General features: G+C 42.7%; 1 protein-coding gene and 1 pseudogene across 2 annotated transcripts in view; both read right to left on the reverse strand.

Moving 5' to 3' along the window:
- Window positions 1–1,147: 1,147 nt before the first annotated feature.
- LOC114096152 (large ribosomal subunit protein uL6 pseudogene) lies at window positions 1,148–4,511 on the reverse strand (annotated as a pseudogene).
- A 4,902-nt stretch (window positions 4,512–9,413) lies between these two features.
- Aoah (acyloxyacyl hydrolase) overlaps window positions 9,414–19,546 on the reverse strand; it is a 214,424-nt gene continuing 204,291 nt past the window's right edge. For both annotated transcript variants that reach the window (XM_027939630.2, XM_027939631.2), the window contains 2 exons: window positions 18,755–18,831; window positions 9,414–9,777 (listed from right to left, as the gene is read on the reverse strand). In XM_027939630.2, coding sequence (XP_027795431.2) covers window positions 9,649–9,777; window positions 18,755–18,831 — 206 coding nt within the window. In that variant the 3' untranslated portion in view covers window positions 9,414–9,648. The remainder of the gene's footprint in view (window positions 9,778–18,754; window positions 18,832–19,546) is intronic.

Consider the following 19,546-nt stretch of genomic DNA (forward strand, 5'->3'; position numbering starts at 1 on the left):
TTCCCTTTGACCTCAATTCTCTGAAAGATCTAAGAAGAATCGTCGATTTTCAGCTTTTTATGTATTGTTAGAGAGTCAACATTTTAAAACAAGTTTGTTCTTTTTAGATATACATGACGGTAGAGTATATTTTAACATTATAAACACATGGAGTATAACTTATTCTAATTGAGATTCCATTCTTGTGGTTGTACATGATGTGGAGTTTCATTGTGGTGTATTCATATATCAACATAGGAAAGGTATGTCTGATTCATTCCAGTGCCTTTCAAATTCCCATCCCCCCTCTTTTCCCTTCATTCCTCTTGTCTAATCCAATGAACTTTTATTCTTGCCCTCCCACTCTTGTTGTGTGGAGTGTCAAGTTTTAAACTCCTTACATGCTTGATCAGAAAACAGACGTCTCAAACTGGGGATATAACTCGATTGGTAGAGTGCTTGCCTCACATGCATAAGGCCCTGGGTTCAATCCCCAGCAACACACACACACACACACACACACAATTACCTTTATATAATTACAAATGAGATTGAGATTTTTTCATATTTGTTTATATAAGGGATATTTGATATTTGATTCCATTTTCTGTGGACTCAGCCCATTTGTACCCTCTGCCAATTAAAAAATTCAGTTGCTGGACTAGTGCTTGAGTTTCAAAAAACTCTGTATCATAGAGAACTTAGCTCTGTCTATGAGATGAGCTGCATTTTCCTCTATTTGCCATTTGTCTTTTGACCCTACTTAGGTATGTTTTTTTGCTTTGCAAAACATTTTACTTTTGAGAAGAAAATCTATCAATATTCATGGTTTCTGGGTTCTAAGTAAAAAATGGATCCTAAAACAGTTTAGAAATGCATAATGACAAAGAATTATTATCATTCTCTTCATTATTATTATTTTATACAGCATTTTCAACAGCTACTTCTGTCCCCCAAGGGAGTAGCGAATGTTCTCTTCAGAGTAGATATTTTAACAAATTCTACTAACGAATCATTTAATGTAGAAAGATAGACCTCAGAGGAGCAAAGTAGAGAGAGGAGAAATAATTCGTTCTGCACAATGAAATAAGAATGTAACTTTCAAGGAGGACCTCGACTCGGGGCTCAAGAGAGTGAAGGCAGAGGAGGAGAAATGAGCTCTCAGATATTATTCATCAGCCTGATGAATTGTTCCTTTTTCAGAGACACATATACCATCCCAAAGCTTTCCCTTATCCTTGTTTTTAACTGCTGTTCCTTGTTGAATCAAAGCAGCTGAATTTCAAACAACATCAATGTTATTTCCTTTAAGGATTAACTCATCTTTCTGGGTTTGAGATACTGAGCAAGCAACCTGACCTCACTTGAACCTTGCAGATGTTTTTTTCACCCAGGAAATCTCAAATTTCAATGAGAGATCCAGTCACCTGAATAATATTAATGGGAGGTGCACATACCCACCCAGACCTCGACTTATAACAGAGCTCCAGCGTGACACCCTTGGTTGTATCTGGCACATGGCCATACATATGGGCAGTAACCGGTTCCTTCCTATTATCCCATCATTTGTTAAGCCAGAGCCTCTTTTTCTTTCTAAGGGTAGTAAGTTTTGCACTGACATGGTTGAATTCCCTCTGCAGGGTTCTTCTAGGGGTCCTGCACAACTGTGTATCCTGTTCATGTAATGATATTTTCTGGAACATTGATGGTCTGATTTCTGAGAATGGTCTTCAATCTTGTAGCAGATATGGCTAAAAAGCACACTCCCTTCTTCAGGAAGGTGGGATAGACTGGAGGCTAGGAGCCAGATGGCTTAGTTTCAAATTCCTGATTCATCACTTATGAGACCAGTAGTCTTATTTAATTGCTCCCAGATTCCATTTCCCTATCTGTAAAAGTAGAGCATTGTGGCAGACCAGCTGTACACAGTGGTTGTGTTAGGTGAGATAATACATGCCCTGCACTTGCCATTTAGCCCTCAGGAAGCACTAGCTTACAGTGCTGGGAGACCAGTATCCTTGCTCCTATTCAAAAAAGGATGTAACCAAGGTGTAGAAGCTTAAGGTCTCCAAAACTTGTGGCTTCCTGAATTCTCACTGATTGTGTTTTTATGTGTCAGCCAGCTCCAGGAGGTTGTAGGACAGAGTTTTATTCTTTTCATGAAACTTGGATGAGCCTGGAGCCTCTACTTATTCCTCAAAAGCCTTCTGCTCCCCTGGCAGCCTCACTGGATGTCCTGACTTCACCTGATATTTACAGAGCTACAATGTAGAATTCACTGTAAAAATATTAACACCTCAGGGCCTTCTTGAGCCTATGCAAAGTGTACATCTCAGAGGGCAGAGTCCTGAGGTGAAACTGTAAGTCCCCAGGGTCTGCAGGGTCCTGGAGCCAGACAGATCACGGAAGCCCTTGATGTGTCCTCTTGCCTATATGCTGAGGTTTATTGACCGGAGCTTTGTGAACCTGGGAGTTACATTAGCAGGGCTCTGAAGCTGAAAGGGCTCCTGCAAATGCTCCATGTAATTAATTAAAAACAAAGCAGCCAGCCCAAAGCACAATGCCCGCAGAAATCTTTAGCAAGCCTCATTGTATGCACTTTATTTCTCCGCTGCATTTCCATCCATCCAAGAGCTTCAGAAGTGTAATCCTCCTTAACGACAGATTCATGATGATGAGGCCATTATTTTTTGATATGGCGGTTTTAAGAAGTGACCCAGAAAACAGGCTTTAAAAACCACCTCTCTCCACCCCCTTTTACTGCAAGCAAAGGACCAGATTAAAAGAACCCTAGCTTGTATGAATATTTATATTGAAACCTCTGCCAAATCAGATTAGGGAAGTTCATCCCGGCGGGCAAACAAGGGTTCTGTACTCAGATTTAATGAGAAACTGACATGTTAATAGCATATTGATGCATCCATTCATCAGGAAATCCATACTACAGTGAACATGTGCTGTGTGTTTGGGAGGGGCTGCCTTTGTGTTTTACTTCTACCAGGGAAGCTGTTGTCACCAGGAGGAAAGTTCCAAACACATTCTGCTTATACCAAAGATGAGGAGAGAGTTGGGCACTCTGCTCTGAATATGCCTGGGAAATCCCTCTCTTGACAAGGCCAGGAAGTGTATTAGACAGAGGCTAATTCCCTGAGGCAGCGTCTTCCGGGCTGATGGGATAGAGTGAGAGGCTGCAGGGTGCTAATAGGTATCAGACCAGGAAAGAGCTCCGGGTCAGAATGTTGGCGAAGGGATGAGCTGTGCAGGCTTCTTGACTGCAGGCCACCTATCCTGTGACCTCCCAGGAAGCTAAAGCATGCAATGCTTCTAAACTTCCTAGACTGTTAAGTTCTTTGTCTAAAGGCACCACAACCTTCTAGCACCATGCACCCTGTTGGTGGGCTGGGAAAACTTGGGAGTCCCTTCTCAGAATAACATTTTATTTGTTTGTGATTCTTTTTAAATCAGTGCATTATAATTACATATAATAGTGGGATTCATTGTTACATAGCCATACATGCACACAACATATTTGATCAGTTTCATTAGAATAACATTTTAAAATGTGAAAAATAAAACAATAGGATTATAAAAGAAAACAACTCCATCCAAATAAAATATCAAAATATTTTAAAAACTTTGAAATATTTAAAAAGGGGGCACACATTTAAAAATGTGCTTATTTTTATATGTTTTAAATAACAAGATCCAGTGGTGGCTCTTTTTTTTTTCTTTTGGTACCAGGGATTGAACCCAGAGGCCCTTTACTGCTGAGCCACATTCCCAGCCTTTTTATTTTTTATTTTTGAGACAGGGTCTTGCTAAGTTGCTTAGGACCTTGCTAAACTGCCTAGGATGGCCATGAACTTGGGATCCTCCTGCCTCAGCCTCCCTAGCCACTGGGATTACAGGTGTGTGCCATATTCCCAGCTGGTGGCTCTTATAATTACAGTGGTTCTAGAGTATCCATGACCATAATCTTGATATTTCAAGATACAGTGACTCCTTGTTATTTATGAATTGTTTATTTGTGAATTTGTTGACTTGCTGCAATTAATCTGTAACTCCAACTTAATACTCATGGTGTTTGCAGTTATTCATGGCCATGCTGAGCAGTGAACACGCTGAGCTGCCTGACATGCTTGTTCCCAGCTGCGGTCTCTGGTGAAGGTCCACCTGCTTGTTTCGGCCATAGAACTGTAAACATGTCCTTTTCATGCTATATTTAGTGCCACATTTTTATGCATTTTTGCATGTGCTTTCATTGTTTGAAAGGCCCCAACAAGCTGCTGGGTGTTCCTTGGTCAAGGCTGTTATGTGCCTTAAAGAGAAAAATACCTGTGAGAGAAGGTTCGTTGAGACATGAGTTAACGTGCTGTTGGCATTGAGTTCAATATTAAGGAATCAACTCAATCTTAAATCAAGTGTCTTTAAACACAAACCGAACATACGACAAGGTTATGCTTTGATCGGTTGACAAAATGTTGTGACTGAAGACTTGAGGGCCTCTGACCTGCCAGCAAAAATGTTGGCATTGCCCCTAAGAGCAGCGATTTAATATTTGCTGACCCAGCGATAAGGACAACATCACAGAACATGACTACCAGGACTATCAAGAATCAGCTGTCTCTGCAACAACTATAGTGTGACCTGAAAATAATACTGAAAAAGACAGCTACTAATTCAGCTGTGTTTTTTGGTCCACATTCATGTTGAAAGGAGATGCTAAATTTTAGCTTGAATATAGTGGAGACAAATTTTTTTTTCCTGTTCAAGTTTACAGACATTCTTAATTCTGGGGGTCTCTGTGGTCCTCTGTTAAGAATACCTTACCTATGGGGCTGGGTTGTGGCTCAGCGGTACAGCGCTCCCCTAGCATGTGCAAGGCACTGGGTTTGATCCTCAGCACCACATAAAAATAAATAAAATAAAGGTATTGGGTCCAAATACAACTGAAAAATAAATATTAAAAAAAGAATACCTTAACTATGGGATAAAATCAGTGAGAGTATAGGATGGGGAAGTCCTTGTGGATTCCTGGGGGACTCAGGACCTGCTACATGTGTATCTGTACAAGTCTCACACAAAGACTTTCAGCTAATCTGCATTTGCTGTGGGGCTTGAAAACCTTTTGTTATATGACTTGAACCCCAAATGAAAAATGCTTAGGAGTGGGTGGAAATAAAGGTACTTGGAAATTATTCATGTAGAAAATGATAAACTCCATTTCAATGGGGAAGGAAAGACAGATTTTTTCTGATAACAGAAGAAACCTAAATTATCTTAGAGTTTTGGGGTATCTAGATGAAGACCCACAGAAAACACACATCCTTCTATCAGGGGTGCCCGGAGAGAAGGCAGCATCTCAATGCACTGCTTTTCTTTTTCACCCTTCTTACCACGAGGAATATGATCCAATGATCCAATGGGTCTAATTCAAATGTGTCAAAAAAGAGACCAATTATTTTTATATGTCAAAGAGTAATACTATATGATCTGGACAGCAGGTCCATTCATTCGTTCAGCACTATTCTTGAGCACCTGTAGTGGGCTAGGCATTGATGCAGAGACCGTGCATGGACACAGGAGTGCATGTGACTGGCAGGTTCCTATTTCAGCTTTGGTTTAAGTTCTGGCGATTCTCATTCCCAGGAATGGGGCATAGTGGAGAGAGGGGTGCATGCCACCTAGGAAAGCCCTTCAGGTGCCTCTCAGCATTCACCCACTATGATTCAAAAAACTCAAGGACAGCAGTTCCAGGGGCACCAATATAGAAATATGGAACAGGAGCTGTTCCTCCACAATTAGCCTATAAATTCTGGGCACCTAGAAGTTATAAGAATTACTCAGCGGATCTACAGATTCAGAACACTCCCAAACCATGGAGAAAGATGGTCAAATCTCAATGGAGGAACGTGTCTGGGTTGGTCAGGAGAATAGAAAGTGGAAACAGAACTACGTAGATGGGCCCCTCTCAAGGCTCCTGACCCAGGGGAGAGGGTCTAACTTCAGCCTCCGGTTCTCCTGGTGACTACGTTGGTATTTATTATTTATTTGAATTGAGTACTTATTTTATGCAGTATTGTTGTTTTCTCAAAAAGTGAGGTGGTTCACCCCTTTTTCCCTCGATTACTTGGTGCTGTACTCCAGGAGTAGGGCCAGGGTTCAGGACTCAGGCGTCTTTGTCCTCCTCCATGAGCCTGCTCAGAGATGGAACTGGTTGCTATAGTTTGGATGTTGAATGTCTCCCAAAGGTCATGTGTTCAAGGCATGGTATTCAGGCTGGTGCTCTTTGGAGGTCTGAAACCTTTGAGAAATGTGGTCTTAGTAGGAAGCATTTAAGTTGTTGAGAGTGCTTGGGACCTGGCACCCTTCCTCTTTTCCTTTTTTGCTCCCTGGCTGTGTGATGAGTGATTTTGCTTTGCCGTTTCCTCCTGCCATGCTGTGTGGCCTCATCACAGGCCCAAAGCAATGGGGACAACCGATCATGGACTGGAGCCTTCAAAATTATGGCTAGAGTTCTTACTAAAGGAATATAGTTTTGAGTGCAGCATTCTCTGGGTTTATTGAGACTGAATGATTAATAGTTCAGATTAAAAAACAATAACTAAATATTAGAGTATTTTGGTGTTTAAAAATAACACGAGATGCTGAAATACCAGAGTAAGTTATGATTACCAAGATCCTACAAGAGGACACATCCCTCAGGATGTGGATATATGAGATTTCCACAGCCCAACACTTCTATGCCTCTTACTCTCCAATTCATTCCCCTTGTTTTTATTTTCTGCTTAAAATAGAAACCTCCTGACAATGTGCTGTTGCCCTTTGTTGACTTGCCTCCAGGGGACATGTGCTGGTTATGCTAAATCAAGAGTGATGCTCATGTGACAGAAATGAATGGATGCACATTTTAAGTCTGCCAGCCCCCCCCAAATTGAAGCTGACATACCACCTGGCATATTAACCTTGTGAGTGGAGGTGGATCTACCGTAAGTCTAATTAAGTCTTAGAGTGGGAAAGCTGGGAAAAGCCCCCAGAAATGTGTCCATGTGGTCTCATGCTTTGTGAAAATCGCAAAAGAAAGATATTTTAAACACAATTGTTTTCTGTATCATCTTTTCTTATAAGTGGCCACGGAAATTTTGGGGATTCTTCCTTTACTTTAGCCAATCAGAAGTTGAAATGGAGATTCATGTAGATTGGTTTTATGTTAGTCCCATTTTCATTACTGTAACAAAATACACTTAAAGGGAAAGAAGGTTTATTTTAGCTCATACTTTCAGAGGTTTCAGCTCATGATTAGTTGGCCCAGTTGCTTTGGGCATACAGTAGCATAGTACATCATGGTGGGAGTATGTGGCAGAGGAGATCTGTTCTCTTGGCAGCAGGGAAAGAGGAGAGAGGGAGAAAGGAACTGGGGTCCCAACATCCCCGTTCAAGGCCATACCCTCAATTATCTAACCTTCTACCATTAAGCGCCCCCCCACCCCCCCGCCCCCCAAAAAAAAGATTGCACTGTGTCCCAATAGTGCCACAGGCTGGGAACAATCCTTTAAAACGTGGGCCTTTGGGGGACATTCAAGATCCACATGGTGGCAGTTTAGGTTAATATTTGTGTGATTTGCAGGTGTTTCTCTGTATAGTTAGGCTATTGCTAGTTATTGTTCACCAGTGTCATAACAAAGGTGGCCAAAGACCAATAGTCATATTGCAATTAGAAATATGTGGTTCATGGAGGACAAATGAGATGAGAGATGAATAGAACCAGAAGCCAGTCAGTGGCAATGGACTTCCATCATCAGATGTGCATGGTGAACAGGAGGTGTTTTGCACTGGTGCTCAGCACTCACAGTTAAGAATATATTCAATGATAAATCATCTGTAGTCAGCAATTGGTATCCACGGGTTCCATGCCTGCAATTCAACTAACCACAGATTTGACCATCGGCAGATTGTTTACTGTATACTTAGGCCTATGATGATTCTTGTCTATAATGAACATACACAGATATTTTTCTTGTCATTATTAAATAATACAACCTAACCACTATTTACATGACATTTGCATTGTATTAGATATTATAAGTAATCTAGAGATTGAAGTATACAGAAGGACGTGTATCAGTTGTACACAATTCCCTTTGAGGGCATGCTCCCAGTGACCTAAAACTCATTAGGTCCCACTTCTTTAAGTTTCCAGTGCTTCCCAATAGGGATAAGCTGAGGACAGAGACTTTAACCCATGGACTTTGGGGAACACTTAGGATGTTACAACTTTTTTCAAATATTTTTTGATCCTCAATTGAATGAATTTGCAGGTGCAGAACCTGCGGTCTGGAGGGCCAACCATACTAGAAATGGAGAGTGAGTCTCTCACAGCTTACATTCAAAGGAAACCTGACAGAGGTCTTCCCACTGTGACGACACTTCTGAAGATTTATACAACTTTGCCAATAATTATTCGTGTCACTGAAAGAAACTCTTTTAGGGGCTGGTGTTGTGGCTTAGTGGTAGATCACTCGCCTAGCACATGTGTGGCCCAGGGTTCAAACCTCAGCACCACATAAAAATAAATAAAAATAAAAATATTAAAAAAAGAAACTCTTTTAAACTCTCAATAATAAGCTACAAATTTTAGTTTTTAATTCTTTCTGTAGACAATGATGTTACAAAATCATTGTTATAAGGAAGAGACAATCAGATTATGCAGCTTTAGAATGCAGGGGAAGCTTTAGAATGTGGCTCAGTGGTAATAGCCCTTGCTTAGCATGCAGGAAGCCCTGGGTTCTATTTCCAGCAAAAACTTCTAAAGAAAAGATGTTTATCATTTTCATGGACTTTGTGGGACTTATGGTACTTGTTGACTTTTAACAGTTCTTAATTTGCTCTGATTTCTTTTTTTCTTCTAAATAAGTATTCAAGTTTATGCCTAATTTTGTATTTATGGTTTTTGTGTGCTGTTTTTATTTTTTATTTTTTGGCGTACCAGGGATTGAACTCAGGGGCACTCAGCCACTGAACCACATTCCCAGCCTTATTTTTTATTTTATTTAGAGACAGGGTCTCACTGAGTTGTTTAGTGTCTTGCTTTTGCTGAGGCTGGTTTTGAACTCAAGATCTTCCTGCCTCAGCCTCCTGAGTCACTAATCCCAGTCATGTGCCACCAGGCCCAGGTTGCATACTGTTTTTAAAGAGGGCCCATGACAGTTGAATGTCCTGCTTGTGCAAGTCCTTGGCAGCCATCCAGCAGCCTTTCTAGGAGAAACCTCAGCTTGCTGGGCCATCTTTAAGTCACCAACAGGGGCAGGGCCAATCCCTGACACACCAAGACCATGTGCAAATTGTTGAACATCATTGGGTGGTTTATGTTTTAAGAAGACCCCTTTTTAGAATGATTAACTGTTGTAGGGCACAGAATATTCCCAGGCTGGAAATCATCCTCAAACCGCTTTATTAAGGGTTATTTCAGGAAAAGTTGGAGGGGAATTGACCCTGGAAGAACATGGCACCACAACAGTATTCAGCTCTGCTCTTGAGGAAAGAATTTTGCAAAGATGCTCTGCAGAGGGTACTTTGGGCCTGTGACATAGGGGCCCCTCAACACGCTGCTGATGAGTTGATCCAAGTTTCTGCCTCCCTGTGATCCTCAGGTGTGTATGCCTGAGACACTCAGTGCCCACCTTGGTCTCCAAACACCTGCTCAATCTGGGAATTGAATGGATTTTCCTTTCCCAGGACCTGGGGCCACTGGAGCTGCACTTTCTTCCATAAATTCTCTGCCAGCAGGAATGAAGCCACCTGCAAGAAAGAACCCAAAGGAGGAGGACAAGAGAAATTATAAAAGGGAAAGAATTGACTAGCAAGATTTACTTTATTCTTTCTGTGGTGGGCAGACCTTAGAACAAACCAAGTGAGAGTGAACGCAGTTCTTCCCCAGTTGAGTCTCTAAATGAGAACACGGCCCGGATCACTCACCTTGATTTTAGTTTTGTGAGATCCTAAGGGGAGGACCCCGTTAAGCTATATGAAATACAGAAATGGCAAGATAATAAGTGTGTATTGTTTAAATTGCTAAAGGAATTTGTTATTTGATACTAGATGATAAATACACATTTTCAGAAATCACTTATGCCTTTATTTGTGGACGGTTAACATTTGCTGCAGGCCTGAGGCTTGGGTTTGGAGATGACCATGACGAAGCCTCCCTTCCAGGAACTCCTAGCCTAGGGAGGGGACCAGGAATACAAAATTACACCGCCAAACCCCTAGGGAGGGCTGTGATGATGAGGTGCACACCAGAGGGGAAGGGTATCAATCCTGTCAAGTGGGAAAGGGGCAGGTCCTCTTGCAAGAAGGTGATGACTGCACTGAATTTTCAAGAAGGAGGTGGCCAGAAGATGCTGTGGGGAAACAGTGAGCATGGGGGAGGATGTAGCCTACGGGAGGGAGTATCGTGTTAGGGGACTATGGATGCCTGAGGTGAGGCTGGGCAGGGCACCTGAGAGGGGTGGGATCCTGGAGGAGGCTGTGGGTGTGGGCAGTCAGGCTGGAGGGCCAGAGTGGGGCATTCTTGCTTAATGCCTAATGGGCTGAGCTCTTGATCTCCTGCGTGACCCCTACTCTCTCTGATCCTGTTGCTGCATGTCAAGTTTTCCAGCAGGATCCCATGTTGGTTGTCCAGTACTCTGGCTTGTCATCGGCATCTCTTGGAAGAGGAGATTCTTTCTCTGCAGATGATGATGTCCTCATTTGGCAAATGAGGCCTAGCCAGGCCTTTGAGCCCCAGATGGCTCCATCTCCTCAGTGAATTTTTAAGGTTGAATAATAAGAGGAATGTGATTGCTGAAGGCCTTAGTGGTAGGTGTCTGACTTTATTCAAAAGCACAGGGACACTTCCCTACAAGGGAGTTTACAGTTCACCATTTTGATAGGCAGTGCTGTGTGACATTGAGCAGCTCACTTGTACTCTTTGGGCCCCAGATCTCTCATTTCCACGGTGAATGAGCTGGAATCATTGATCTAAAGTTCTTCCTGGGTCTAAATTGTGTGTAACACTTTAGTAGGTGTTAGAAAAACTAGAGCTGATTTAGTCATGGCATTAAGTATCCTCAGTATTTTGATGTGTTCCAGAGCCTTCTGAGGTAGACCTAAAATCTCATCTAATCAAACATATAATTATACCCATGCAGTATCTAACACCCTGTAGTCCCTCCACATGTCAGCACATACCATACATACTACACACACCACATACATGCACAGCACACACTGGCCCACCCACATGGCATACTCCTGTAACATCTGCAAATATACACTGTCAACATACACCATATACACACCAAGCAGAGTGCGTACACATACACACACACACACACCACATATACATCCACAACACCCCCCATAGCACATCAAACCCTCCCCTCCCTCATGCACACATTTTGTACTTAAAAGCAGGAGGGAGTCAAAAGTTGTCTGTCAAGCTGACCATTCTTTGGGAAGGGTCAGATCATCTCCCATACAAAACAATCAGTGTCTTTGAAGACAGAGCCTGGTCTTGTGTCTGTTTTCCCTGCCATTTTTCAATGAAGGAGGCTGCTGTCAGGTCTGTGGAAAATTACCAGATCTTCTGCTTTTGTTTTTTGGGTTTTGGCTTTCAACTTAACACACCTAGGCTGTCTTTCTAACAAGTATAACATCCCAAGCCACCTGTGGGCACTTATTTCATCTCTGTTCATAAGGGTGGAGACAGAGGGGAGGGTAAGAAGAGGAAAATGAAAGAGCTCATTTGAGCATGTGGCAACTGTTTGGTTTGAAAGCAATTAGATGGCTGTCACTCCAAGAGATTACAATATTTATGAGTGTGTGTTGCTAAAATATTGTATCTCAAATGAGAATTGTTCGTGATGTAGAGACCTGCTATAATCGTTCCTTCATCCCTTCATGTGACTCACATTTGCTGAGCACCACTGGGGCTTCTCACATGAGCAATCTGCTATCACACTCCCATGGTCCACCACACAGGAGAGGCCCAGCTATCCTTCTCTCCTTTCCTTCCAGATCAGCCCTTCTTGAACACAGGTATTCTTTTGTGCTTCTCTATTCAGTTAAAAAAAAAGTAAAACAATATCTATTTCATTCTGGGAAAAATGAAGGAGGAAATTCAGCAAAAAGAGAAAACACAGAACAAAAGCTATCTGTAATTAAAATAGAGGTAGCTTCTCTAGCATTGGGTGGAGAAGCCTTTCTGATTTTATATCCAACACACACACACACACACACAGAGACACACAGACACACACACACACACACAGTGGAACCCTCTGAGAATATAATTTTAAAATCTGTGCACATGTGCAGTAAGGGGATCTCTTCTCCATGAATAGTTCCATGAGTGTTGACAGATGCGCACAGTTGTATAACTGCCCTACAATCTTATTTGCTTTGCTATTACCAGTGTATCTGTGTTGGTGAATATCCTCTAAAAGATGGATCTGCTTCATTGTTTTTATTTGATGTGTGGTGTTCCAGCAGGTGGATGCAAGCTCATTTATTTTACAGGTGGAAGATTTTTTCCATACATGTCCATAGCATTTGTCCTGAGGCCAGAGGACAGAGACATCTGCTTCTGCCTGCTCACACAGCATTTCAGCATGGGAGGGGCTCCTAGGCTGCCTGGCTTGTTCCCTGTTGCATACGTGTGTGGAGTGCAATCTAGTCCAGCAGAATGCCAGGGAGTGGGGTGGGGGGGCGGTTCTAGTTACATGAGTTCTTCTGGCTAAAGGAGTTAGGCCCTTCTGTGTTTCTTCCTTGACAGTTGAAAACCTTTCAGGGTTCACTTTCTTGCATATAAACATGTCCAGTTCATAACATGATAAAGCCAGAAGCAGTTTCTGAGTTGATCAAGTCAGCCTCTTGTAATAGAACCTGATGTTTTATTTAATTGCTTGGTGAATTGGAATTGTGCCAAGCTATCCTTCTATTGGTCTGTGACCACTGCTGAGAATTTGATAGGAGATGGGTGGAGTCTATACTGACTGTAGGATGCACTTGAGCTGGATTTCTTAAGTGAAATCTTCTCTGATACATGAATTTGCCTTGTGGTCCCCTTTGTTTGGTCATTTAATGATGATGATGATGATGATGATGATGATGATGATGATGATGATGATGATTTGCACTAGGGATTGAACCCAAGGACACTTTAACACTGAGCTACATCCCCAGCCCTCTTCTGTCTCCTTTTCCCCCTCCCTCCTTCCCTCCCTCTCTTTCTCTGTTTCCTTCTTTCTTTCTCTCTCTTTCTTTCTGCAGGGTACCAGGGATTGAGCTCAGGGGCACTCAACCACTGAGTCACATTCCCAGCTCCATTTTGTATTTTATTTAGAGACAGGGTCTCACTGAATTGTTTAGCACCTTGGTATTGCTGAGGCTGGCTTTGAACTCCTGATCCTCCTGCCTCAGCTGAGCTGCTAGGATAACAGGCATGTGCCACCGCTACCAGCCACTCTTTTCATTTTTTAATTTGAAATAGGTCTTGCTAAGTTGCTGAGGGTTTCACTAAGTTGCTGAGGCTGGCCTCACACTTGCTATCCTCCTGCCTCTCAGCCTCCTGAGTCACTGGGATTACAGGTGTGTCCTACTGCAGTTGGCTAGATTTTTTATAAAAACGCAATTAGCCTAAAGATCTTGCAAGTTGTTTTTACTTTGATTTTTTAAAAAATATTAATGTTGATAGACACAATATCTTTATTTATTTATATATGGTGCTGAGGATTGAACCCAGTGCCTCATGTGTGCTAGGTAATAAGTCCTCTACCACTGAGCCACAACCCCAGTCCCTGTCACTTTGTGTTTTTTTTTTTAATCCTTCCAGAACAAACTTTTCATTGGTTGCTTTTTCTTCTCACTGGGATTACTGCAGAGTTAGCATTACATTTCCTAGTCTAACATCTACATGTCACTATTTTCCAACGCTTCATATCTTTGGTATTGAGGGTACACCTTTCATCACTGAGCATGTTCCCTGGGCTCTCCCATGAGCCCACTGGAGAGATCTGAAGGGGACGTAGGGAACATGCATTTTAAAGCTCCTCACCCTCACCCAGGATCAGTACTGTTTGAGCACTATTTCTTACAAGACTCATAAAAATGTATTTCTGGGTACTAAATCTTAAGTTCTGTGATGTGAACATTGGTGGCTTTTATTCGATTTAGTATGTTTGTCCAGTTGATGGGCCCATTTGGCCATGGAGACTGAGAAAAATAGGAATAATCGAAGATTCTGCAATAGCTCAGGCTTCCTCAGGCACCTCTGCCTGAGAGAGGTTAGAACAGAATCCCTGGGTAATAAGGACACTGTTTCGTGAACTCAGTTGGCTCCCTGTTATTGCAGAACCTCGCCACAGGGCAAGGTGGCTGCTTGTGTCCTGGCACCACTACCTGGTGGGGCCCCTCCTCCAGGGACACCATGTCTGACATGGTGTGGTACCTCTGTGGAGCGTCACCTGCACACCTGCCTGCTACCATTCTGAAGCCAAAACCATGTGGTGGTCATCGGTCCCCTTGGAACACTTTGCTACTCTTTAAAAGTCTCACAGAAGGAGCACCAAACAGGACAACTTAACACCATGTTGGTTTATGTAAGATTTTTGTGGAATGTTTTTATTCACAGCCTCTGATCTCCCAGGAATGGGGAGAAGAGTGGAGGATCATGAGGTGGTGACGTTTTCTTGATCGGGTCCTTGTCAACAGCTGCCATACACTTTCAGAATTTTTCCTGTCTTTGAATGAACAATTTCAAATCAAGGCACATTTCTTGAATCAACTATATTCTACTTATGAGGAGTGCTTTTTTGGGAGGTTTTCCAGTCCTCTAAGAAAACACACTGATGTCAGGAACACCCCACAGGTTCATGAGACACACCAGGATAGGGCAGCGTCCCAGCAGCCATCAGAGTTGGATAGGATTGTGTTGGGAGGGTCCTCCTCACTCCCACCTCAGAAGCTAATTACTTTTTTTTTTTTTTGCTACTAAAATAGAACCCCTTAATGAAAAAAAATCATAAAAACAAATCTTAAATAAGAATGAGCTTTCTGTAATCTTTAAAAAAAGAAAATGCAAGATTACACAGATTTCACCAAAAAACTTAAAATGGCTTTTGATACCTTTTAAGTTGAACTCCTGCTAAATTTAACTCTGGGCTTCTACCAGACCAAAGATATAAAATCTGCTCTGAATGTATTTCTCCCACAGGAAGCACGCTCCAGGGCTATCTTGAGAAGACTGCTTTTAAACACCTGCGGGAAGCCCTAACCACAGGAAGGCAGAGCTGTCTTCCTCTGCCCTTCTCATTTTCACAGGAGCACAGTCTATTGGACTTGGTTATGTTTGGTCCTGATTGATTTTAAATCCGCAAACTGAAAACTGAAAACATGACAGTGGTGTAAGATGTATCTAAACATTAACATTCAAGGAAAAATATCAGTTCTCTATCAGCTCAGTTCCCCTTGTGCTGACTTGGTGGGGTCATCACCAAAATGATGGTTGCAAGTTGGTACATAAAACAAATTAAATAGACATGGTCCCTGCTCTGTGGTTCCCTGGCTCAGATTCCCTCTTGCCCTGTACCATTGCCAATGCTCTTTCTTCTTCATCTTTACTTTTATTATTTTTTTAGGAGCTCCATAAGTCTTCTCAGGGCCCTTGTTTCCCAGGGGCTTACAAGTCGAAACAAATAGAAATCTGGAGGCTGTTAACCTCTTTGAAACAAATCCATTGATTATATGTGCTATGTCTGTCTCCAGTAGCATGCAGGGTTCAGGGCTGAACAGGGAGGAGGGAATTGATTCATGGAAACTTCCTTGCTTGCAGTAGGAGTTTGAAGAGGATGGTCTGAGCTGCTGTCGTCGTGATGAGAGGAGAGGAGGTTGTTTTTGCAGGGAGTGTGGCTTGGTCGAAGCTTCCAAGGCAGGAGGTGTCAGGGATGTTGACAGGTGATCCCCGAGGTGCCAGGGTAACAGAGTTTGATCTATGTCTGTGGCTCTTTTAACACTTTCTGTTTCCTGTTGTCTGATTTTAGGCCTGGAGGTCTTTTGAGTGACTCTTCAGATGCTTAACTTTATTTACAGAGACTGAAAAAAGTAGATGCTTAGACAGGTAGAATCCTGCAGCTTCCACAGACAACAAATCTGGGTCTTGGGTTTTTGCAATATTGTTTCTTTGCTTAGAAAAAAATTTCCTTCCTTTTTTTCCCAGTCCCCTGATTTGATCCCACCAAAATATTCTTCACTCGGCTACTATGGGCATCTTTTAAGAATACAAGTCTGTTTTTGCTTAAAACTTGCAGGAGCAAGGCCAAGCCCTGTGCTGATTTTACAGGGTCTGGCTCCTGATTTCTTCCCTCTCAGACCCACTCTCCTACTCCATGTCCAGACTGTACAAAGGCACTTTAGATTCCTCCATGGTCCCAGAGTTTCTTTCATATTTCAGGCCTGTGCCCACACGGTTTCCTCTGCTCAAAACACTTTTGTAGCCCACGCCCATCTCTTCCCTTTGCTCTTGTCACCTCCTCTGGACAACCTTTTCTAATACCTTTTCCTGTTTCCATGCTGCTCTGGTGGCATGCTGTGTTTGCACGCTTGGAGGCATTTACCACATTATATTTGTCTGTTTCCTCATTGTTCGTCTACTTTATACTCCGATCTTAAATCATAGGGACTTCTTGTTTGCTTGTGAATTCTCGCTGTGCTTTGACACCTGGGGAGGCATGTGCTAAATATTTTTGGATGGAAAGCTGCCAATCTGGACTTTTCAGCTCACTATAGAGCATGATAAACCGACAGGTTTGGGCCTGGCCATCTGTGCCTGCCCACTTAACTGTGGCTGTACCTCTGCTGCCCACTTTACCACTGGATACCAGGATGCAAACAAGTTTTTCAGGAATCACTTGAGATTATGACATATAAGCAGCTTCAGCCTTGACTTTTTGAATAGCCAGGTATAGCAAAGCTGTTTGAGCACAAGCTAGACCCGCAGTTTGACAGACCTTGAACCCAATATTATTTTAAGAGCCAGGGACAGATTGATCATTTGATAGTTGAGACAAATAAGCCCCAGGGACAAAGTAAAGGTGTCTTTGACAGTTTCTTTTTTCTGTTTGTTCCTAATTGACACCCTACCTATCTTTTCATATGTTCACTCTCTTATAGAATCCAAATTCTATTGTGTGCAGAGAATAATGAGAACTGCTGTCTCAAGCAGGTGTAGTGGTGACGTGCCTGTGGTCCCAGCTACTCAAGCAGAGGGAGGAATTCTAGAGCCTGGGTAACATAGCAAGACCCTGTCTCAAAAGAACTATTACATCTTTCCCCATTATTGGCAGGAAGAAGGGCTTCACATTCACTATTCTAAAACGAAAGACACTATTTTTTTGGCAGCCAGACCCTAATATGTAACCCGCTTCCAGCTAATTATCCTCCAATCATCACCCATTTGATACACAGGAAAGTTAGATATTCGAAGATACATTAAAAAAAATTTAAAAAGTGAGGTGGGCAATTAATATTCACTTTAAAATTTACCCTGCATTTTATTTGTGGGCTCCACTGTTTTTTCTCCCATTAGGAAGTACACCCTCTGCCCACTGGAACTTGTAGAGCCTAGAGCTGGGGTCAGAGAGCTGTGGTTCTATTCAGGATCTCAAGAGGATGAGCAACACTCCCTGTGGCCTAGCTGACCATGGAACCCAAGGGCACCAGGGGGTCACCTCCAGCAGTGCTCTCAGGTTTGTAGCCATATCATTGCCACACCAAACTTACCAAAGCCTGGGTCAGAAAGACAATGGAGATGGAGGATTGCCTGCCCCAGATGGCCTGTCTCCCCTGCGGAGGACAGCTTTCAAAATTTTGCCAGCGGTCAAGTACTCCCACACTTTTTCCTCTTCTTTTTTTAAAATAAAGAAATGTCAGGAGCAAGTCCAGTATACCTGACAGATGAAAGTGGAGCTTCTCTGATGGAAGCCAGGATAATAGGTTGGGTGGGGACAGGAGGGAAGGGTCCTGCCCTCCAGCTCCCTTGCTTTGTGAAGAGGCCAGACAGGAGCTGCTTTATAGAGCTACACTCTGGAATATGAGATGAGAAACAGCTCAGACTGCAGGATCCTGCTAAGGACATTTCCTCTTCTCCTACAGTGTCCTTTCTAGAAGGATCCATGGAAGAAATTTCAGACAGCTCTTGCTTTCAGGAATCATTATGTTTGTTGATTTTTTTTATATATTTATTTTTTAATTTTTCGGTGGACACAATATCTTTGTTTTATTTTTATGTGGTGCTGAGGATCGAACCCAGCGCCCCGCGCATGCCAGGCGAGCGCGCTACCCCTTGAGCCACATCCCCAGCCCCGCTTGTTGATTTTTTTATAAGTGGTTGGTTTATGTTTTATCTTATGGAGGTCATGACTATCTCATGGAGGCCTTTGGTCCTGGCTGCTACACAGCCTTAAGCTGGTTTCATAAGCCTCCTCTGGCAGTTTCTTAGGCTTGCCCTGCACAGATTCTACAAACTCTAGAAACCAAGTCAGGAACCTGGGTATGATTTCTACCTCATTTTCCTTTGCCCCTGATTTTCACTTCATTTTGATTGAATTGTCTTACACTGTGATGTACACTACCTCAAATCCTTTCTGGAACAAAACAGAAGAAAAATGAACACAACCATGAATAAGTATATTTAAAAAAATAACCAAGCCAGATAGCTGCCAGATCTGACTGTGCTTACCTCGTTGGGGTGGAATCCATCTACGGGTTCAATGAGCTGCCAGGGCTGTCCACCTCTCCTCCGCCACTCCTCTATGACTACAGGACACACAACCAGAGGGTTACAGATGCCCTTCCACAAAGGTCAATGTCGAGGGCAAGGACCAAATGAGATGTCATCAGGACTGCCCCCTCCTTCCCAGGCCATGGCAGCCTCTGAGCTGTTGTCTTAGGCTGGGATCTTTTGGGACAGAAATGATCTTCCCATGGAGTGATTTTCTTCTTCTAACTCCAAAAGAGAATGTGTGAGCTTGCTGGATGAATGTGATTTGTGTAGCTGGGAGTGCAGGGGAAAAAGGGAACTCTAAAATATTCAGTGGTTTAAGTCCATCTCATTTTTCAGTGGACAGGAGCACAGCAGTGCAGGGAGGGAAATTTAGCATTTTGTGAACATCTCCTTTCCCAGGCTGCCATTTGCAGACACTGCTTCCATGTGTCAAGCCATCACCTTGAACAATCCTACAGCATGTCAGAAATATAATTACATAAAATTATCTCAACATTGCTTTTAGAGAGAGTATGGCTACAGAGAAAATATTATGAGCCCCAAAGTGATGAAAAGCAATAAAACCGTCCTTCAACAAGGATGAGAGACCAAGAATGCCAGTTGCTCCAAGGCAACGGTGCAATTAACACTGTGTTGTACCATCACTAAGCCAGTAAGAACTCCGGAAGGAAATTTCAAATCCCTAGAGAACCTCCAAAGAGACTTGTGCTTCCTGTCTGGTCATCGCCCTTGCTTTCCTGGTGTCCA

The sequence above is a fragment of the Marmota flaviventris genome, chromosome 1, assembly GCF_047511675.1.
Source record: "Marmota flaviventris isolate mMarFla1 chromosome 1, mMarFla1.hap1, whole genome shotgun sequence".
Lineage (NCBI taxonomy): Eukaryota > Metazoa > Chordata > Mammalia > Rodentia > Sciuridae > Marmota > Marmota flaviventris.